The sequence below is a fragment of the Dermochelys coriacea genome, chromosome 26, assembly GCF_009764565.3.
Source record: "Dermochelys coriacea isolate rDerCor1 chromosome 26, rDerCor1.pri.v4, whole genome shotgun sequence".
In the NCBI taxonomy this organism is placed as follows: domain Eukaryota; kingdom Metazoa; phylum Chordata; order Testudines; family Dermochelyidae; genus Dermochelys; species Dermochelys coriacea.
In genome coordinates, this window is record NC_050093.1 from 10,462,844 (window position 1) to 10,483,981 (window position 21,138).

A 21,138-nucleotide genomic window follows, 5' to 3' on the forward strand; every position below is an offset into this window, starting at 1 on the left:
AAGGTGCAGGGCAGAGGGGGAAATTCCCTTGATCCTGAATTCCCCATTAGCAGCTGTCCAAGGTCCTGGATCTACTGGTTCCTGGCAGGAGGCAAGACTCTTGATTGTATTGCTATGAAAAATGACATGGTGTGAACAACTAATCCACCGAGACAGGACAGAGCACGCGAAGCAGGGTGCAGAAGCTTCCAGAATAGACATCTTTTTGCACGCCTGACATTGTTAAAGTAACAGCAGCCCACAAATAGCTGAAATTAGCCCAGAGTACCCTTGGGCATGCACCTCCCAAAACCTTCCAATGGCTCAGCGAGGAGCCTCCCCCTTTGATTTGCTCCTGAACAGATCAGATGCACAACTCCTCCCTAGTTTCTGCTTGAAAGCAGATAGTGCAGCTAAACCGACGCACAGACTGAACCGCACAAACATGTCCATTTTGGGGTTCAACACTTTATGGCCACCATGCTAGGTATACTGGCGGATCAATATGCAATAGCATAAAGATGGATAATTTTTGTGGGGTGTTTTTTTTTTTTATTGATGAGGACAGATTTTTTTTTAAAAACAGATTTCCTGGAACATGCCTGACAAGTCAGAGAGTTCTTTACATATGTAGACTGACAGTTGTGAAACTCAACTGACTGTGTTCCTTCCTCACACGGGTCCAAGTTCAACTAGCTGACTCGAGCTTTTCTCATTCAGATACTTCCTCCTTTTTATTCATGCCTCACAAACCCCCCGACAAGAGGTATCCATACACACACACACACACACACAAAACCAGTACATATTGTGCAATTATTTGTATTTTAACTTACTTTTCATTAGACAAGTTATTTCTCGAAACAGTCAACCACAAACTCCTCTTTGTGTATGCTAGGGGGCAGCATACTGGTCTGATTTCTGGCAGCTGTAATCCATCACCTCTGCCGTTTTCAAAAGCCATTCAAAAATAGTAGCAAAAATAGCACAAAAGCCCTCAAACAGCGGTTTGGTCTATTCATATGCTGGTAGGGAGTAAAATAGGAAAACCAACATTCCCTTAGGATCTTAATATTAACCTGTTCATTGGTCCTTTAAACTGGATTAAGGGAACACACTGTGGACAGGGCACTGGACTGGGAACTAGAAGGGGGCCACTGTTCCAAGCTCTCCTAATGACCTGCTCTGTGATCTCTCTGTGTGCTTATTTTCCTTCCCGCAGTTTGCCTATCTTGTCTACTTGGATTGTAAGCCTACGGGCTGCCTCTCTGTATTTGTAGAGCACCTAGCATAGTTGAGCTCCAATCTCAACTGGAAGATTCAAGACATTGCTGTAAATAAAAAGGATAAATAAGCCATTGCTTCTCTTTGTGCGAGTTCCATATTTCTTGAAAAATGAATACGACCAACAAACTGCCAAGTTGCATCTATGTCAGCGTTTATTTATACTGAAAGGCTTTAAAAATACAGAATAAAATAGCTTTATCTACTATTATTCACAACATCTGGTCCAAATATTACATATTTTTTAAATATTTAAACATTTAATGAAGCAATGTTAGAAAAACAAAATACAAAAACTCCATAAAAGAATTACACGTTTCAAAAAATAATAAACAAACAGAAAACCCTTGGAATATAACAAAATAAAGATGTTTACAGCCAAAGTCAGTCACAAAAAAAGAAAAAAAAACTCATGGAAAAATATTTATCCCCACTGTCTAAGAACAGTCAATAGTTTGTTATGCCGAAGGTTGTTATAAACAGACAAAAGTACAATAATTTGGACTGGCAGCAAGACGCAAAGATGTCACAATAAATGCCAGGAGGCAAGTCTAAATACATCTTTGATATTCATAAGTACCGATGACAATGCGCACAGTCACAATCAAATTGTAACCTGGCAGGAATGGTTTCGATGTTGCTAAATATGAATCCCCCACATTTAAAGCAGCCCAGCACTATGTTGTATAGAAGACTCTCGGGCGGAAGCTAAATACTGGCAAGCGTGTGGCCTCCTCCAGTATCGTAAATAGCTACATAAAGAGGTGGACATGCGACATTTGTTATCCCGCGTCCAGGAAGGTTAACGTAAGCCTGAGCAAGAAGTCCTACGAGACATACACCAAATGGGAAACAAACCACTGAAAGATTTTCTGGAGAGGAAAAAGTGATTATTTTTGGTTTGAGAAGGCCACTTAGAAAAAAACAAAAAACAAACAAACAAAAGAGTTAGGTTGTGCTGGTCCATCATGCATTTTTATTCAGATCTAACTTATGTTAGCACAAGCTGCTTTGGATTGTGTGCAAACATCCAATGGCTAACAAACCATCAGACGCTGTAAACCACAGGTGCCGGTAGTGCTGTTTATACCATAAGTGACATTAACCTGCTGAATATTTTTGACACTGTTTTGGTATGAAGGCATTGCCATGACAGATTGTTCTTACCTGACTGACACCTCTTGCTGTATAAATAGTACCAAGGATTTCAATTCTACTTTGCGAGTAACAATATTTCAGTAGCGAGGTGAACAATAAGAAACCCTTCCGTTTTCAGGAGGAACGAACACGGGTAAATAAAGTATACACAACTACTATAGATTCGTCAATGAAGAAATTCTACCACCACATGACATTGTCATGACAATCATACCACTCCCTCCCAGGAAACCTGTGAAAATTATCCTGAGTGGAAATGTTATTTTTAATATATGGAAATAAAATACTGCAATATTCATGTACAGACCAAGTTGCCATATTGAAAGTCAGTATTAAAAGGTGTAAAGCAAATTCCGAGTTTGAATTTGGAAGAAAAAGGAAGAAGTCATGCTTTCCCCAATAGGTGACTGATCAAGCTTGTCAGTCAACACACCCGAATAGGACATTCGTCCGTCAAAGGTAAATTTGCTATGAAATGTAATTTTGAAGATGAGTAATTTGTCAGAGTTCTATTTAGAAAACTTGTTAGCAAGAGTTCTTAATTTAACCAAAAAGATCAATACAATAAAAGATTGGCTACAAAAGCCCCAAAGCTATTTTGCTTTGAATATAGTTATACACCTTTGATATGACAAAATGATATTTCGCCATGAATATTTGCCGTTCTAGATTTAAATCTAGTTGCAACACCTCATTCTCTTCTAGTAGGTCTGGTCTTCTTTATACAGTATTGTCTGATTTCTCGATTAGAGAGGCAATTACATACACAGCAAAAACATAGTATTGCAACAACAACCGTATTTCTATTTCCATCTCCCACACCAACTTACCCCTTTAAGTATAAATGTAAACAAGAAACTTTTAAAGTATCCAACTGTTTTTCAAAATTACAGAGCAAAACTCTGCAGCGTATCTGCCTGCAGCACCTCATGTGGTAAACTTTGCATCACCTAAAGTTAACAGCGTTTCAACACCATTCTAACTCCAATTCAAATTTAAAGTGTTTTGTTGTTGTTTTGTTTTTTGGGAGGTGTGGACTCTCCTACCATAAACAAAGGTATTAAAAATCTGCACTTAGTATTTGATTGGCAATCGTAGATTCCTCTCAGAAAGAGATGCACAGAAGGGGGATTCCTCTTCCCAAGGCAGAACTGTGCACTTGAGCTTTTTCCCCACTCTTATCTGAGAATGCAGAGAGAGATACACAAAGAGACATCTAACATTCTGGGTGCTGCCAGTGACTTTGTTAAAACATTTTGCTATAAGCAGTGTTTTATCAGCTCTCCTCTGGTCGTCCTTGCAAAATTAAGGCTCAACGTTAACCATTAGCTTTCTTAAAAGAAGAGGATTCAAGAAGTCACCTTTCTCAGAAGTTAAATGTTTCAGGGTTTTCGTTGCAAAATGGACTGCTCAACCACATTAAATACTAGTTTTCGTGTTGCCAAGGTGGCTACAAAAGCGAAGCATATCAGCTACACATTGTGATCCTCCAGTAGGTATTTTGCTCAACTTCTCTCACCCAGTCAATGGAATCAGTGTGGTAGGACCAGGGAAGAATTAAAATCTAACTATAAGATTTTAGATGGAGGCGGCTCTGGCTTTACCTAATCCAATGTACTTTCTTCTGTCAAGGACGGTATTGTACCTCAGAAAAACAAGTCCTCAGAATGATGGTTAAACTGTTATTTGATTCAAACTACCATGCAGCACCTAAAGACTATTTAAAGTGGTTGTTCTTTCAAACATGTTTAACAGGCCATTCATGTGTGTGCAGCACTTTACTTCATCCAAAGTAAGATCTTGTAGGAAAAAAATCTATATTTTTCAAGTCAGGATTTCCCATCGTGTTGTCTACCACCATATGATGCGTCATGCTAATACAAGAATGCACAAGCTTCCTGGCATTTCAGGGTTAACATGCAAGTCATTCTGCCAGCAATCTTGTAAGGTAGCCAAATTGTTCCTAAAATTGTTGTAAGATTTTAGTTTCTTTCCACTGCCTAACATTAACACACTCTTTTGGGAAAAGATCAGAGAAGCCTCAAGCATGACATTCGCTGCTGAGTCCACAGAACAAAATGTACTATTACATTTTAAGTATCTAGAAGTCTGTTTTTAAGTAGTGGCATCATCTTTAATTCAAACTTTTGACTTCCTGACCCCACATTTATAAATGAACCAGCTTTGGCATTTTACATGATTATAACCACCTCAAACAAGTGGCTTTTCTTTTTTAATTGAAACTCCCCCACCCTGACATCTTTGGTTGCACATAAAATAAAAGGTGGAAAATTTAGAAGCTTAGTGTTACTGATCAGTACTCTTGGCCAAATCTGTTCCTAAGGAGACGGGCAATTTCTATAACCCCTCTCATGGCCTGTAGAGCAAAATAGAAAATATAAGAGCAGCTTTGCACTACAGGTGACATCACTTTGTCTACTATACAATAATTCTTCTGACTGGCTTTCAACAAAGTCCAACTGACACCACCACGGCAAACTACTGAAAGTTCCTTGGAGCAAGAACAAATACATGGTTTGTTATGGAAAAAGTTGTATAAAAATATGTTGCATAAACAGCCATGACATGCTGAAAACTATATCAATGGAATCATTTTGACTCTGCACTATTCAATACTGATCCATTAAGCAATTTTCTTCCCCTCCCCCACCCCAGCCCGTCCATGCTTTAATAACAAAATTTACTGCTCCCATCCAGTAGTCAACTTTGATAAATATATTAGTGAATTACAGTATTTACCTTTATGTTTTTATCCAGAGATACAAAACGCAAGCATCGTAGAGCATACTGGCCTTAAGAGTACATTACACCACACTTCCCTGATGATCTCCACAGCTTAAAAATGCTTTTTTGGGGCCACACTGAAACACTGACGTCTAAAACTAACTTGCAATAGTAAGAACATTAAACATGAATAAAACCTTATAATTATGAATGCATGATGAGCATTAACATCCACATAACATCAGAGCTGAGGCTAGTCCAGAAAAAAATATCTGAATGGCACCGTCACTGGGCCCAATACCCGTTAAAACCATCCAGTGGATGACGATGCCAAATGCAGTGTCTCTGCTATTTAAAAAATCCACTTGTAAAAACAAACAGCTGCTGGCAGAGTCCCCAGAGGGGGGAAAAAAGGCAACATATACATAGGCCGCTCTTATTCAAGCGGCACTAGTCAGACCGAGATCATCTGAGCAGGATGAAGAAAATTCGGTATAAGTCAGAATAAGCAAATGCTGATATTTTGCCCTGTTGATTTCTACGTATCTGGGGCTGCGCTTAGACAAATTCACATTTTCATTCAGGAAGAGTCTGTGATTAAAGTGGATAGATGCACTGCATTGTAATGATAAAAGCGGCTGGCCTAGGAAAATGGAACCGTCTTGAAGTTAAATAGTTCCCTATCCACGTAAAAATAAAGTTGACACTTCCCTTAAAGAGAACTTGGACTTAGGCACCAGTTAGATAGCTAGCTGCCAGGCAGACAAGAGCAATCATATTTAAGTGAGTCTTGCACAGTAGTAGATCACGTGTGTCAAGCAGTGCTTTTATCTGGCGTAATTTAGTAAGGAAACCTTGTCTGGAAATCTCTCAATGCACTGTCAATGATTGGGAAGATATTCTAGTGATATAACCATTAGCCGAAACAATATAATACCTGATTTACAGGTGGCTGTGTGGAAAAAATACGGAATGTATGAGCTATAATTGGAAAAAAAATACAACTGACTTGATATTAGTGTCTGTGTTTTACAAGTGAATAAAATGGTATTTACTCATTTCACACAAGGATTTAAATTGTCTGGCGCAACTAACTGACCGCAATGGATGTGTCGAAAACGCCAGCAGCGATGATTTAAATAAAATAATCGGAGGATAAAATTTTCAAAAGCACCTAAGTAATTGAGAGCCCACGTTCCATTTTCAATTGCAAGTTAGGCACTTAGGGACCTAAACCTGTTCTGAAAATGGGACTCGGGCACTTAAATTTTACCCAGATCGGTAACCAATTTGGCAACCAGACACACTATACAGAGCCATCACCATCCACAACAGGAAAGCTTTTTTTTTTTTTTTTTTTTTTTTAAATATGTCTCAGCTCTGGTTCCAGAATTTAAATGCAGATATACAAAACATATATTTTAATGCTTCTTAATCAGCAAGAAACTGCAAATACATCTGTTACTACAACGAGATAATATAATTGGAACCAAGGCTATACGGTAGCCTCAGAGTCTTCGTCTGAACTCCTGCAGTTGCTGCTTTTCCTGAAGCCTTTCCACGTGTAGCCCATGAAGGTGGGACTGATGGGCAAGAAGCTGAAGCACCTGTACTTTTTGATAAAGTTCATGCCAAAGGGCAAATCGTATGTTTCCATGCCCTCCAGGGACTTGCTGCCTTTCCCCACGCCTTTCTTCCATTTCTGGATTCCTCTCTCCTCGGGGCTTCCTGAAGTTAAATTTAAAAAAAAAAAAAAGGGGGGGGGGGGAAGAACTCATTCTACTTCAAAAACATCATGTTCCGCAAGCAGCCAGTCTAGCAAGCCATATAGTATTCACAGGGAGGGAAAAACAGAACTTCACTGCAAAGGAAGAGCATCGAGTACATGGTTGCTCCTACCCCTCTAAGGGCTCGTCTACACTACTGGCCAGATTGACGGGCAGCAATCGATCCTGCGGGGGTCAATTTATCGTGTCTCATATAGAAGTGATAAATGGACCGCGGATCGCTCTAGCATAGACTCCAGTACTCCACCTCAACGAGAAGAGCAAGGGGAATCGACGGGAGAGTGTCTCCCGTCGACGCACCGCAGCGAAGACGCTGCAGTAAGTACGTCGACTTCAGCTACGTTATTCACATAGCTGAAGTTGCATAACTTGGATCGTTCCCCCGTGTAATGTAGACCAGCCTTAGATCAATGGCGACTTGAAGGAAGTAGGATCAGGCCTTATATGATCTTCTACTAAGGAAGTGGCTTCAACAGTCTGTTCTTTTCCCTGGTTTCATTTCGTAATCATCAGTATGTCTTTTAACTTACATCGCCCTTTTGGCATAGAGACATTAAATGACTTGCCTAAGGCATCACAGCAAGTCAGTGAATTCAAGCCAAGAATTAAGCTTTGGTCTCCAGCATCCCAGCTCTGTGTTCTAATCTCCACGCCATGCCACCTCCCCAGTTAACAGTGAGAATCCTCATTCAGAAAGGCAGGTGAAGCCATTTAAATTTCAAAGACAATTACAACGATGCCACAAAACTGACCTGGAATGGTGTTATCCAAAATAAAGGCCACACACCCGCCGACAAACATGGCTGTAGTGAGAAGAACATTTAACACTTGATCGATGCCTGCTATTCCTAGAAAAAGAAAAACAATTATGTCAGGATTTGCGCTTTTTACATGTCCACATCCTATTGGAGGGGGGGGGTCGTCTGATCTCATGTACCTTAACCAGGCAAAAATCCCACTGAGCTCAAGGGGGGGGGTCTTGCTTGAGTAAGCAAAGAACAGAGGATTAGGTCCTTGCAAACAGTTTACAGGAGCATCTGCCACTAATCTCGTCTAATATGTAGAACTGAGGGAAGTATGTGCCTTACCTCCTCATTTTAGAGTCTACAGTTCTGGATTTAAATCAGTCAGGAAACTAACCTGAAAGGAATTCATTTCAATTGCTTAGAATACCATTTTCTTTAATAAATATATGGGAGACACTTCTGTTAATGCAATGAAAATACTACTAGATAAAAAAAATATGAGATTTTTTCCAATTTCAAAATGACTTTGACCAAACAGCCCAACTATTCACCATCATTCCTTGGAATGGCAAGTAGTTTACAAGGTTCTTCATTAAGGATTACTCTATCATTGCATTGAATTTAGTTCTCCCTGGTTCCTTAAAGCAAATCTCAGCCAAAATGAACAGCTAGATTAGCCTCTGAATCTGCTTTTGAAGCAGCATGATTAAAATTTAGTTTAGACTTTGTAGCTTTCACCAAAATAAATGGTTCTGGTGCAGGGGCTTTCTTCAAAAGATTACATATCTGCGTCAGTCCCAGTGGTGACAGAAATCAATACAGCTTCTCCACGGTTTAGTTAAGAAATCAGTCATTAACAAGTCTGAAATACACTGAATTTTGAGGCGATAGCTCTCGAAAATACATCTGCAAGTGACAAACGCACCACAGTCTTGTCAAAGGTTAACACAAATACCCACGTTTCAAGATCTAGCTCAACGTTTTCCCCAGTGCTTTTCAAACCTTTTATAGATTAGCTCTAGCTTTCTAAATGCACACTTGTCTCAACTCTTCTTCCACCCATCCAGCAGTAGGTCCTCTCCAGACCCTGCGTCCCTCTCCAATGTCACCCACAGAAGGTGAGGTGAGAAAATCATCGCCACACCATCTGGAACAACCTTCTTGGGTCTCACCATCTCACTGTACCGGGAATATATCTTCTCCTTTACTTATGGCTCTAAGTCTAGGTGTACCCTACATTCTTTTATAACTATGTTGGTCAGGGATGTGATCCAGCAAAAGCCCTAATTATTATGGCAAATCTGCACATGGAATAAGCTATGCCAGGGAAAGTGTAATTTTACTTGGATAAGCTGCTTCCACACTAGGACATTACACTTGAATATACCTATACTGGCAAAGTGCTCCTACTGTAGGCAAGACCCTGATTTTTTTTTTAATTTAAATAAAGTATGTGTCACTAGGCCATGTTTCACTCCGTACAACATTTTCAATGAATCAGAAGTTCCTACCTGTAACCAGTGGATTTTGTTTGAGATAACTTGGAAGGACAAGTCCGAAGAAGATGGAAAATCCAAGTACAAAGAGGTTACGTGAAGAGTTTAAATCTATGAACTGGAGGTTGGACAGACCCACAGCTGTAATCATTCCTAAACAAAAACAATCACGAGTGCGAACTTTTAGACTCTCTCTCCTTTTCGTTCAATAATTTTGTTCAAAGGTTAGCTAACAGCCACAGGTACATACCACAGAGGTCAAAGGCTGTCAAACAATCAACTTGCATATGAAGAGAAGCAGAGAAACAGACACTTACCAAAGAGGGTGCAGAAGAGGGCTCCAAGCACTGGGTCAGGCAGGGATGCAAACAGCGCACTGAACTTCCCAACCATTCCAAGTAAGAGCATGAAGGCTGCACCATACTGAATAACCCTACGACTTCCAACCTACGAAGCACAAAAGGGAGAGGAATTAAGCAGAATACTTCAGAAAAATACACATTTACACCAACTTTAATGTTTTACTTTTTACACTAGAAAAACCTATATTTTATTGTCTAATCCCTCTTGAAATTCCCTCCGAACAGAGCCCAGCAATCTCCTGTAGTCCTTCATGACACCACAAAGCAAAGTAACCCTGCACAACAGTAGCTACTCTGGCTGAGACAATATACATAGGGGTGACTGAATTCTCCAGTGAAACACCTAGCACAATCCCCCCAAACCCACACCCTACAGGAACTGGAGATCATCAGAGGAGTAGAAACTGCAGAGATCTCAATTTTAGGACCAGCTGCTTCAATTTTCCATTTAGATTTTTCCCCCCCCCCCTCTTCTTAAAATACTGGCTGCACAGTATTACAAATGTCTTGGGTTTCACAGCTGGAACACGGTTGTACTTCAACTGTGACATAATATGGTTTGGTTTTGCTTATTTAAACTAAGCTGTTTTGAAACTACAGAATCATTAACCTTGCCCAGCATGGTTTCCTTGATGTAGTTTGGTCCCATCTACAAAAATTAAAATAAAGCATGCAACACAAATTGCCCCAAGATGGTTTTAACAAATGGGACCAAAATGTATACATTTGCATTGGCACCACATTAACACCGCCTTGCAGAAAAACACATCGCCAGGTAACAGCAACGGAGTGAAATTCTGCCTCACCTCCAATTCACTTCGGTCAGGTGTAATTTCCCTGCCTGAGATCATGTAACTGATTTTAAGTCATCTCTCTTTTAAGCGGCTACAGAATTTGTCACCCGCAGAATTTGGCTCAGCTACTGTTGCAGGAACTTTAAAATGTAAAAACATTAGGGACATGGAAATACTAATTGTGCAACCTATAGTGTAGTATTACTCTTACATGTTATGTTGTATTGTATGTTTATACACAAGTATAATATGTTTTGAACGAGAGAGAGACCTGGTGTACATATACACATATTTGTATGCACAGGACCCAATTCTGGTAAGCTTGAAAATTTGTTCCCAGCATAAACCTTTTAGAGGTTTTGAATTCAGCAATGTTAAGCTTCATACAGAACATAAGTAAGAAAAATCACTATTATGTGTGGCTGTTTCCAATGCTTGAGTCTTTAACTGAGCCAGTAGGTATAACAGGGTGGCTTCACCCAAAAAGAGACACTCAGCGTAAGCAACTATCAGTTCCTTAAAATGCTTGGGTGCTCACAGGGTCAGACACAAGCAAGGGTGGCTCATGCTACAATTATGCATCATTTGAATTTTAAAAAGCAGCACATTATGCCTTTGTGGGTAGAGGAGACTATTTTCACAACGTTCTTCATTGCTTAATCATTCGCAATCTTACCCGCTACGTGGGAAGAGACCAATCGCAAAGAGAAGCCAGGCTGGTCAACATTAGTTATTTAGTGGATTAGCAATACAAACAACTCTGCAAAATATCTTGATTGAAAATATTTTCCTATTTGTACAGTATTAACTGCCCTCTGACTTGCTATCCCTTTCCCATTACTGTTTACTTGATGATAGAGTGTGAAAATTGCTGAAGAACTCAATCACCCCTACACCCCCAGCCAGCAAAAAGGAAATTGACATGCAAATATTCAGCCTTTAGGCATTAAACAAATGAAGTCTCAACTGGGATTTGAATCCCACTGTGAGTAGTCTATTACTGAAAACATCTAGTTCAGTTCTGAATTTGATCTGCGTACATGTTCCCAGACACAGACACCAATTGAACAAAAAAGGTTCTTATTTCAAAACCAGAGGAAACCGCGTACAGCAAATTAGTATCTTATTGACATTTAATATTCTTTTCATCATGAATGTTTGCAGTGCAAGATGCCTGAAGCTTTTGCCCTGTAGTCAGATACATCACTCAATTCTCTTCTCACAGGGTAAAATTCACCTGAGCAGGGGTCTAGCATAAGGCCTATGCCCCATCCAAGTGCCACTTAAAATGTGCATGAGCTTTGTGCTGCACTCTGCACAGGGGTATATTTTACACCCACAGATTTTACACAGATACAAGCTCAATTTTTGTCCACAGTGTGCCAAATCACCTGACATGTCTTAGGCCAGGTCTACACTACACACTTACTTTGGTACAACTGTGTGTCGATTTTTCACATCCCTGAGTGATATAGTTATACCAACCGTAATCCTCTGTGTAGACAACGCTATGTTGGTGGGAGAACTCCTCTCGCCTGCACAGCTACTGTCTCTCGCAGAGGTGGAGTAACTAAGCTGACAGGAGAATTTTCTCCCGTCAGCTTTAGAGCATCTCCATCCAAGCACTGCAGTAAAATAGCTGCACTCAAGCCGTGTTTGTAGTGTAGATGGGCATGCACAGGAATAAAAAAAATTGACCACTTTTGGAGGGGCACCGTCTGTGCCCCACCCTGAGGCTGGGGCAATTATCGGGGGGGCATGCCCCTACTTGCCCCCCCCATGGACCCCGAGTGTAGACTTGCCCCTCGTTAGGTTTTTAACCCCATACAAAGTTTACATGCCTCTTTGCACCCTTGCCTTATGGTAACTCCCAGGAAAATTAGGCAGTAGGCATTGAGATTATTTGGTCACAATAAACCTTTTATAATTAAACCTCTTTTTATAAAAACTTTTACACTATTTTTTTCCTAAGGAATTCCCTTCAAAAATAATAAAAAGGAGGAGAGAGATACAGTCAGCAGATGGCGCTGTTAGAATTTCTATTCTCAGCCAAAGCAAATACACTTGTTTGAGCGGAGACAAAAATTGATAAAGATGCTCCAGAACGGTATGTATATGTAAGAAAATGAAGCCATCTCTCTGTACTGCCAAAAGTTTGAAAATTAGATGTTAAATTTAAATAAAAAGGTTTAACACAATTACTGTAAATCAAATATATACTCTGTGACCTGTCATCACAGATCCAGTATATGCTGTGTACATCTTCTATTTTCATTTGCAAGAAGCTGGATCTGATTGCTGAGTTCAAACACCACAATCACTTATGCCAAATATTTGACAAAAGTATAGACATTCAGAACAAATAGCTACTCTTAGTAATTTGATATCCTTAACAATATTAAAAATGGAGGTTGAACAAATCAGTGTGTATTCTAAGGTCCCAATTCAGGGAGTTACTAAAGCATGTGCCTACTTAAGCATGTGAATAGTCCCCATTAATTCTAATCATAGAATCACAGAAGATTAGGGTTGGAAGAAACCTCAGGAGGTCATCTAGCCCAACCCCCCTGCTCAAAGCGGGACCAACTACATCTTCCCACTCAGGGCTTTGTCAAGCCAGCTCTTAAAAACCTCTAAGGATGGAGATTCCACCATTTCCCTAGGTAACCCATTCCAGTGCTTTACCACCCTTCCAGCGAAATAGTTTTTCCTAATATCCAACCTAGCAGACCTCCCCGACTGCAACTTGAGACCATTGCTCCTTGTTCTGTCATCTGCCACCATCTGCTGAGAATATGCGAGGTCCATCCTCTTTGGAACCCTCTCCCCTTCAGGTAGTTGAAGGCTGCTATCAAATCCCGCCTCACTCTTCTCTTCTGCAGACTAAATAACTCCAGTTCACTCAGCCTCTCCTCGTAAGTCATGTGTCCCAACCCCCTAATCATTTTCATTGTCCTCCGCTGGAATCTCTCCAATTTGTCCACATCCTTTCTGTAGTGGGGGGCCCACTAACGGGACCCACTTACCTGCTTAAAGTTAGGCATATGCTGACATACTTTGCTGAACAAGCCTAAAGCACAGGGCATTTTCAAAATACACATATAGAAATATAGCATTCAAAGCATTTTAGGTGCTTTACAAACTAAGCAGCAGCCAAGGACAAATGTACTTAATTTAAACCTACAATGGGGTTTTTAACCTCTGATGTAGCTACATCAATGCAATAGCATCAGGACAAACCCCCAGTATGTGCTGCACACAGTGGGGGATTTCCACCAGTGTTGCTCAACAGGTGGCTCCACACCCCCCGCCCCGTGTAGACAAGGCCTTAAGGTTTGCACTGTATTACACTGTGTGTAAAAATGTTTAGTCATTGTTATGAATTACCTCACAGCAAGGATACATACCAGAGCATTGATTTTAAATTTACTTTAGAGCCCAACCAATTTGAAAACTGTAAAATCAACTTTGTTTGCACAAAGATCAAATTGATCTCATGTTACATTCCTGAAATAGGTTTTTTAACCACTTCCGACAAAACGAAGAAAAGGTTTTATGGTCTCTTGTTCATAATGGTCTCTTGTTCCTCTTGACAGGAAAATGCCCAGTTTAGACAGATGAAGGAAGTTCAAAACATTCAGTGGCAGACGGTTTGCATAACAAGCTACCAGAGAGCATTACTTCCCTGTAGAGGGTTATGTCATGAAACAATATAAATGGTGAGAGCCAGAGTACTACAAGATTAAGCAATACTCAGGGAACTGATTATTGGCTGATCAGAGTACAACATATACCTTGGTGATACCCAAGACCCCGATGTTAGGGCTCGAAGAGGTGGATCCATTACCAGTACCAAATACTCCATCCAAAACACAGGAAAGACCCTCAATGAAAATCCCTCTGTAATTCATGAAGGGAAAAAGAGTTAAACTTTTAGATTAAAATACTCTCACTTCAAAATGTATTAATGGCTGCACAGTAAGTGGGTGCTTATCATGGGCCCTTGTCCCCAAGTTCTGATCCACTGAACATTTCAACACTTAGGTACATCTAACTAACGACAGTGGGTCTTGTTGCCCCATCCTAGATATCTACATTCATAAAACAACTTAGGAAAACACAATGACGTCGAAAAATCAAAGTTTAGAATTACTCTCTACTCTTAAAATTAAATTTCAGCTGCATTTAACAAGATACCGACACTGATTCCTTATAATGAATTTAAAGCCCAAATAGTTTAATCGTTCTGGCAATACTAGGATAGACACGAGTGCTGCTCCTACTGAAGCCATAAGTCTAACTTCCATTGAGTTCAACAGAAAGAAACTGAGTACTTGTGGCACCTTAGAAACTAACAAATTTATTTGAGCATAAGCTTTCGTGAGCTACAGCTCACTTCATCGGATGTGAGCTAGCTGTAGCTCACGAAAGCTTACGCTCTAATAAATTTGTTAGTCTCTAAGGTGCCACAAGTCCTCCTTTTCTTTTTGCGAATACAGACTAACACGGCTGCTACTCTGAAACCTGAGTTCAACAGGTTCAGGATTGGGCTTTGAGTATTGTATTTCATAAAACAGCTCAATTCAAAATAGCTCTGTTTTAGAAATCAGATCATTGGGCTCTAGACTTGATCATACTGTAAAATGTGATACTAAAACATCTGGTAACAAAAACTATCTCAGCCAGAGTACGAAGCAGCCATGACAGCAGATAATACAATGCTTATTCTTTTCCAAGTGACTTACCTATTTATTGCATGAATAGGTGGAGGAGGAGCACAAGACAACCTTGCACAGGCATAATAATCTCCAATTGATTCTATAATGCTTGCAACAACTGCACTAAGCATTCCTATTACTCCAGCCGCTGAAATCGTTGGCAACCCCCACTGAACTGTGAAGAGAAGAAAACTGAAATCTCTTTTGTTCTACTGAAGACAAGAATTTAAGCTATTAAAATGTAAAACCACTGGTTCCATTGCCGATTGCATGACTATCGACTATGAAGACCATTCATTAAAACTATCTAGTTCAACTAGATACGAGAGGCAGAAACACTTGCTTCAATGTAAACCACTACAGTTTTTAGAGAGACTGACCATTTTAACTGGCTTGGCCATGTTTAAAAACAAACTGCTTATTACACTGATGAGAAATCTCAATGATTTGAGCTGCAGCTTGAAAGTCAGATCAGTGTGGGCTAATCACATAATTATGATTTGTTTGCACGTTTGGTCTCTGCCTTCAAGGGCTAACAATCTAAAAAGAACCAACTACCAGCTGTGATGATCCACATGCCAACACCCCATCTCTCCAGACCTTCACAATACTAAAATAAGCCTGATTTGAAGAAAAAAGTCTTGCCATTGTTTTCATAACCACTGCCTTGATGCTTTCATCTTTTTTAAAGACTGAGAGGCACTCTTCCAATTAAGCAGTGTAAGTTATGCATATATTAATGAGTGACCCAGGGAATTCTAATACATCTTAGATTTGAAAAATACCACTACCCTCCTCCTCACCCCTCCCTCCCAAAAATCTTCATTTGCGTCACATCACATTTTATAAAACATACTTCAGAAACTACTTCTTTAAAAATGTTCAATATGAACTAAAGCACATGAAAAACCAAAACACAGTTGCCTCATTTCTGGGTTATAGTATCCATATGCATTTCTGGTATTGCTCCTTTCACCTCAAAGGGGCACAATTAAATTTGGCTGTGAAACTGCAATTTTGTGTTAATGAAAAATGTGATGTTAAGTCCTTCATTACCAATTTTAAGCTTTAGATCCATCAGCAAAAGAATCAATGTTTAATAGTTTTACTGTAAAATTCACTTATGCTCCAGGTATCCTGTTTCTCCAACCCACTTTCACATTTCAAAAGTAAAAAGATACTCTGCAGCATTTAATCGGTTAAAATTACCAGGTTGTAACTTCCATTTGGACACTGTGCAGTGCTCTGACAATTCACCTAGCACATAGAGTAAGGGAGTTCAGATACCAGCCCACAGTTTCAAATTTGATGCCTAAGGTTTGACACTTATGTTTATTATTTAGGCCAATAAACTGAAGTGGTCTAATTTTCAGACTTCCAAAGAAAACAATGGGAGTTTGGCCCTTCTGAAAGCCAGGCCACTTCTATAGTAGCGCCCAATTTCAGGCTCCCAAATTTGAAAATTTATATCATAATTATCAGAAGTGGATAAGAACAAATGTGCTCAACTGGGAAAACAAAACATAAAACCCCAAACCTGTGCATTTAAGTGATGCTCTTAGGTGGCTTAAAAAAATCGAGACACGTGTATCCATTTGTTCTCACTATGGCTCTCAACGACCTCAGCAGCTTAACAGGGCTATACGCACTCGCCACATCACCTATATCTTACAGTACTATTAGCAGTGGAATATATGAAAGTAACAGCTTGCTGCACAACAAACTGCTTATCAGCAACTGAGTGTTCAGGAAAATTAAACCCATCATTTCCCAGGAATCCCAGTAGCTGCTTTGCCGTATCCATTGATAAAAGGATACTCTTTTGTGGGAGAACAGGTAAAAACAGATGTTAATTATTAAACAGCAATAATTATCTGGTTATATCCTGTGAGGTACTGACGGTCCTCAACTCCTACTCCAGGAAACGCGAATTGAGGGTGCTCAGCACCTCTCTGAATGAGACCCTGTGGCTTGTGCTGTTTTTGTATGTAAGGGGAAAGCCATAACCAGGTTTAAAACTCTTGGTTTCTATACGTCAGTTTAAAATCCAATCCCTGTTACTGTCTAAATACGTAAGAACCCAACGGTATGACATGATCAGTAATGTTAGCAAGGGATATTGAAAGGATATTTGTGAGCATACTTCTAACTCCCAGCACTTGTACACATTTTGTAACATACTCACAAGGATAAGGAACCTTAAACCAGGGTGCTACCAACAGCACTCCTTGTCTAGCATCCGTGCGAGCATAGAACCCATACTTTGTGCTGTCGGGGGGAAAGACGTCTGTCACAGTAAAGATGAAGCAAAGCAACCATGACACCAGGATAGCCAGAATAATCTGGGGATGAGGGGGAGGGGGGGGGAAAGAAAAAAAAGTATTTAAACTGAACACACGTTTCCAATTATCAACAGGGAAATAGCCATCAATAGTGAATTGTTCATGCAAACCCCTATTACCTACATATCAGACAAACTTAAAACCAGAATAATAAACCCTATACTAAACTTCTTGGATAGATTTTCCTTTAATTAAACTGCATCTAGAAAAGCTTTCAAGTCGACTTTTTCCCCTTCTTAAATCAGAGAATGCTTCCAAATGAGTACTTCAGGAATTACTGCACTAGCAGTTGTGGTGTTATCCCCATTATTATTTTTTGTGATCTGCTGGGCTGGTTATAGAAAAATCAAAATAGTCTTCACCAATTGGGGGGGGGGGGGAAGAGAAGAGTCTATTCAGACTTTATTTCACCATAACCTGTGGTATGAAAAAATCAAAAGCACTTTTATTCCTAAACAAAAGACAAATGGAATTACTTACAGGAAACATTTTAAAAAGCTGCAACCTGTAGGCTGTCCATCCTTTTTTGGATTTGTAAATTGGCAAGGGGAATTTGACGTTCCTTGCATATTGAGAAAACAACAACACTAGGAAAATAGTCCTGAGGGAGAGAAAAAAGGGCCATAAATCGCTCGCATCAGTACGTTAAAAATCCCTCCCATTACGAATATAATATTGTAATCTCTTGCAGACATTCTACTTCCAAGGTATAGCAGCATATTTTAACCAAGGCAAAACATTTTTACAGAGAGAAAATGAATACTTTAAGTATGAAGCCATTGTAATGAAAAATCGAATACTATAACATCTGTATACATGCTTTAGAGTGTCATAATACAGTTAAAAGAAAAGGAGTACTTGTGGCACCTTAAAGACTAACAAATTTATTTGAGCATGAGCTTTCGTGAGCCACAGCTCACTTCATCGGATGCATTCACTGAATGCTGTAGCTCACAAACGCTTATGCTCAAATAAATGTGTTAGCCTCTAGGGTGCCACAAGAACTCCTTTTCTTTTTGCGAATACAGACTAACACGGCTGCTACTCTGAAACCTGTCATAATACAGTTAGAGGTAAATAGGTCAGAACAGAGGGAGCGAGATTAAGAGATCTAGGCCATCGAGTGATACATTTTCAGAGATGGGAAAGCTACTGAGATGGAGAGATACGGGTATATTGTTCTCTACAACTCCTGTCTTTAGGGTTCTGCCACTATCCATAGCCTATGTGTGAAAGCACAGATGTCTAGGACTCTATGAAGTCTCTCTGCTAAATACGCAGAAGGGGAGATCACAGACAGGCTGGAGGCAAGTACGTGGTGAGATCTTAATACTTAGTACTTGCATAAAGCCTGTCATCTCCAAAGCACTTTACAAACATTCATCCATTAAGTTACCAAAAGTCAGTTCTAGCATCAGCTCTTAAAGGCTCAAATTTTGTGGTGTATTCACCCTCCAACATCCAAGTGCAACAGTCAAAGATTAAGGAGTTACACGTTAGCACATGGTGAAATTTCACTCCTATGCAGAAGGACAGCTCAAGGCTTATACACCACTTAAGTTTTCAAAAGAGGGTTTAAGTGATATACAGAACCTGTGCTGTCTCTCTAGCACAGAGGTATAATTCACTTATCCTTTAGGTTAATACATAAAAACTGCACAATCGATTTATGGAAAGTAAGTTCTGGTGAAGCCATACCCTAATACCCATCCCACTGCTAAGTTTTTACAGAAAACACATTTTTTTCTCTGAAAACAAGTCATGACTTCTGGGAATCCAACAACAGAGAGAAGGAGAAAGTGAAAGAAATGCATTTAGAGAGAGCACAAAGCAGGGGAAGATGCAGCATGTGTAATGCAAGTTGTAGGGCAACATGAACTGCTAAAACCACCCACACCATTCTGTTGAATATGATACTTACAATGGCAAATAAAAAACAAAAATCAAGATCTCTCTCTCCCAGGCAGACCAATATTCCAAGTTCCATTCAAACTTTAGTGTTAATAATAATAAGACTGTTTATTACTTGTACTACAATAATGCCTATAAGCCCTAGTATTAAGCAACCATTTTTCTTGGGCCAACGCATCTGACTCGAGTTTTGGACTTACCTCAGGGTCACAAGTGCAAACTTCTAACTTAGAAGGATTTTAAAAAAAATATTAATTTAGCATTGTTGTAAGATTTTACGTCCCTGCTGCTCATACTGTAAAGAAGGTCAACAAGGCAAGGTATTTAATATTTTACTTAAGCTCACAATAGCAGAGAACAGCCTTAATGCCTAAAAATTACTAATCAACGACCTGAATGAAAGCCAATTCCAGGTCCTACCCAAGTAGTGACCTCATATGCTTCTCTAGTCTCTTATGGTACTCTCTGCTGACCTTGAACAAGATACTAGTCCTTATCTTGAGAGCCAATCTAGCTCTAGTGAGTCAAATCAGAATGCAAACTACATAAAAACTTGATTTAAGCCGTCCTAAATTTTTGAAATTCTAGCAGTAGGTTCCATCTCCAATTCAAAGATTTTAAGCTTCTTTCTTTTCATCTTTTCCTGTTCCAAATCACCTTTAATTCAGTAGAAAAAAGTTTTGTTCCCTCTTAAACTCCAGGTACAGAGTGTTCTGCACAGGAGTAGTGTCATTCATACTTGCAAAAGTATGAATGGTAAGAGGTACCTTTCCTTGCATTTGAGGTACATCTTGCACTCCTCAAAAAAAGACATTACTGAAAGATGGACTACCTTTGTAAGTGTAACTAGCTCACCCTAAACCAGAGTTCAACTGGTTGCCGATCGTATTAAATAAAAGTAATGGTAAGAACCATAACTGGATTACCCAAATATGACAGATGTTACAAGCTTCCTAATTCAGATATAGAGCTGGCAGTGGTTAAGGCACAGAAGTGGGAGTCAGAACTCAAAATGTAATTCCAGCTCTGCCACTGCCTCATTGGGACCGTACATAAGTAAACCTCTGTGTCTCAACCTGCTGATCTACTAAATGGCTGTAATATTAGGCCTGCTTCAGGGGGAAATATTAAGGCTGACCGGCAGTGTGTGTATAGTATTTTGCGATCCTTGGATGAAAGACATTAAGTAAACATAGAAGTATTATAACTAAATTAGAATATTTTGCCCTAAGGCCCTGCGACAAGGCAATTTTCCTGCAATATTCTTGGAAAACATTATTGAATTAAGTTTAAGCATCTTTGGAGTGCAAAGTTTATGTACTGTGAGATTGGATGTAAATTCTCAGGGGGGCAAGGGAGGGGAAGAGAGGCGTGGCCAATGAAAGCCCTGGGAAGTGTGGTGAGCTTCAAAGGACTATTTTAAATAAAGACACGAAGGAACTTCTGGGACCAACAAGTGAATTTCCTAGGAAATACCTGGGGGAAAGTGAATGCAAATTCCCACCTCCAGACCCAGCGTTTTGAAATTAAACCCCAAGGAGAGAAACACTGTCTGCTGATTAGCTTTTCTCAGAATCCGAAGATCAAAAATCCTAGCTGTATACAGGAGAGACTGACTTATTCATGGGGGTGCTTGTTCTCAGCTAAAGCAGTGATGAACTTGTAACCACAGAAAAAGCCCTTTGTGAGGCCTGAAGGACTGATCAATTTACCAGAGCCCTAGCTAGATTGGGGGGTGATTTCTGGTAAACTTATTAGCATTCATGCAGAGTTTTATTGTTTTTAATAGGTTCTCTCTGTAATGCTTTCATCCTAA

General features: G+C 39.7%; 1 protein-coding gene across 1 annotated transcript in view; it reads right to left on the bottom strand.

Annotated features, from left to right (window-relative positions):
* Positions 1–1,400: 1,400 nt before the first annotated feature.
* SLC23A2 (solute carrier family 23 member 2) overlaps positions 1,401–21,138 on the bottom strand; it is a 109,682-nt gene continuing 89,944 nt past the window's right edge. The window contains 8 exon segments of the mRNA XM_043502952.1: positions 1,401–6,894; positions 7,706–7,801; positions 9,211–9,348; positions 9,513–9,642; positions 14,146–14,251; positions 15,097–15,244; positions 17,255–17,411; positions 17,892–18,012. Of these exon segments, the coding sequence (XP_043358887.1) occupies positions 6,662–6,894; positions 7,706–7,801; positions 9,211–9,348; positions 9,513–9,642; positions 14,146–14,251; positions 15,097–15,244; positions 17,255–17,411; positions 17,892–18,012 (1,129 nt within the window). The 3' untranslated portion in view covers positions 1,401–6,661.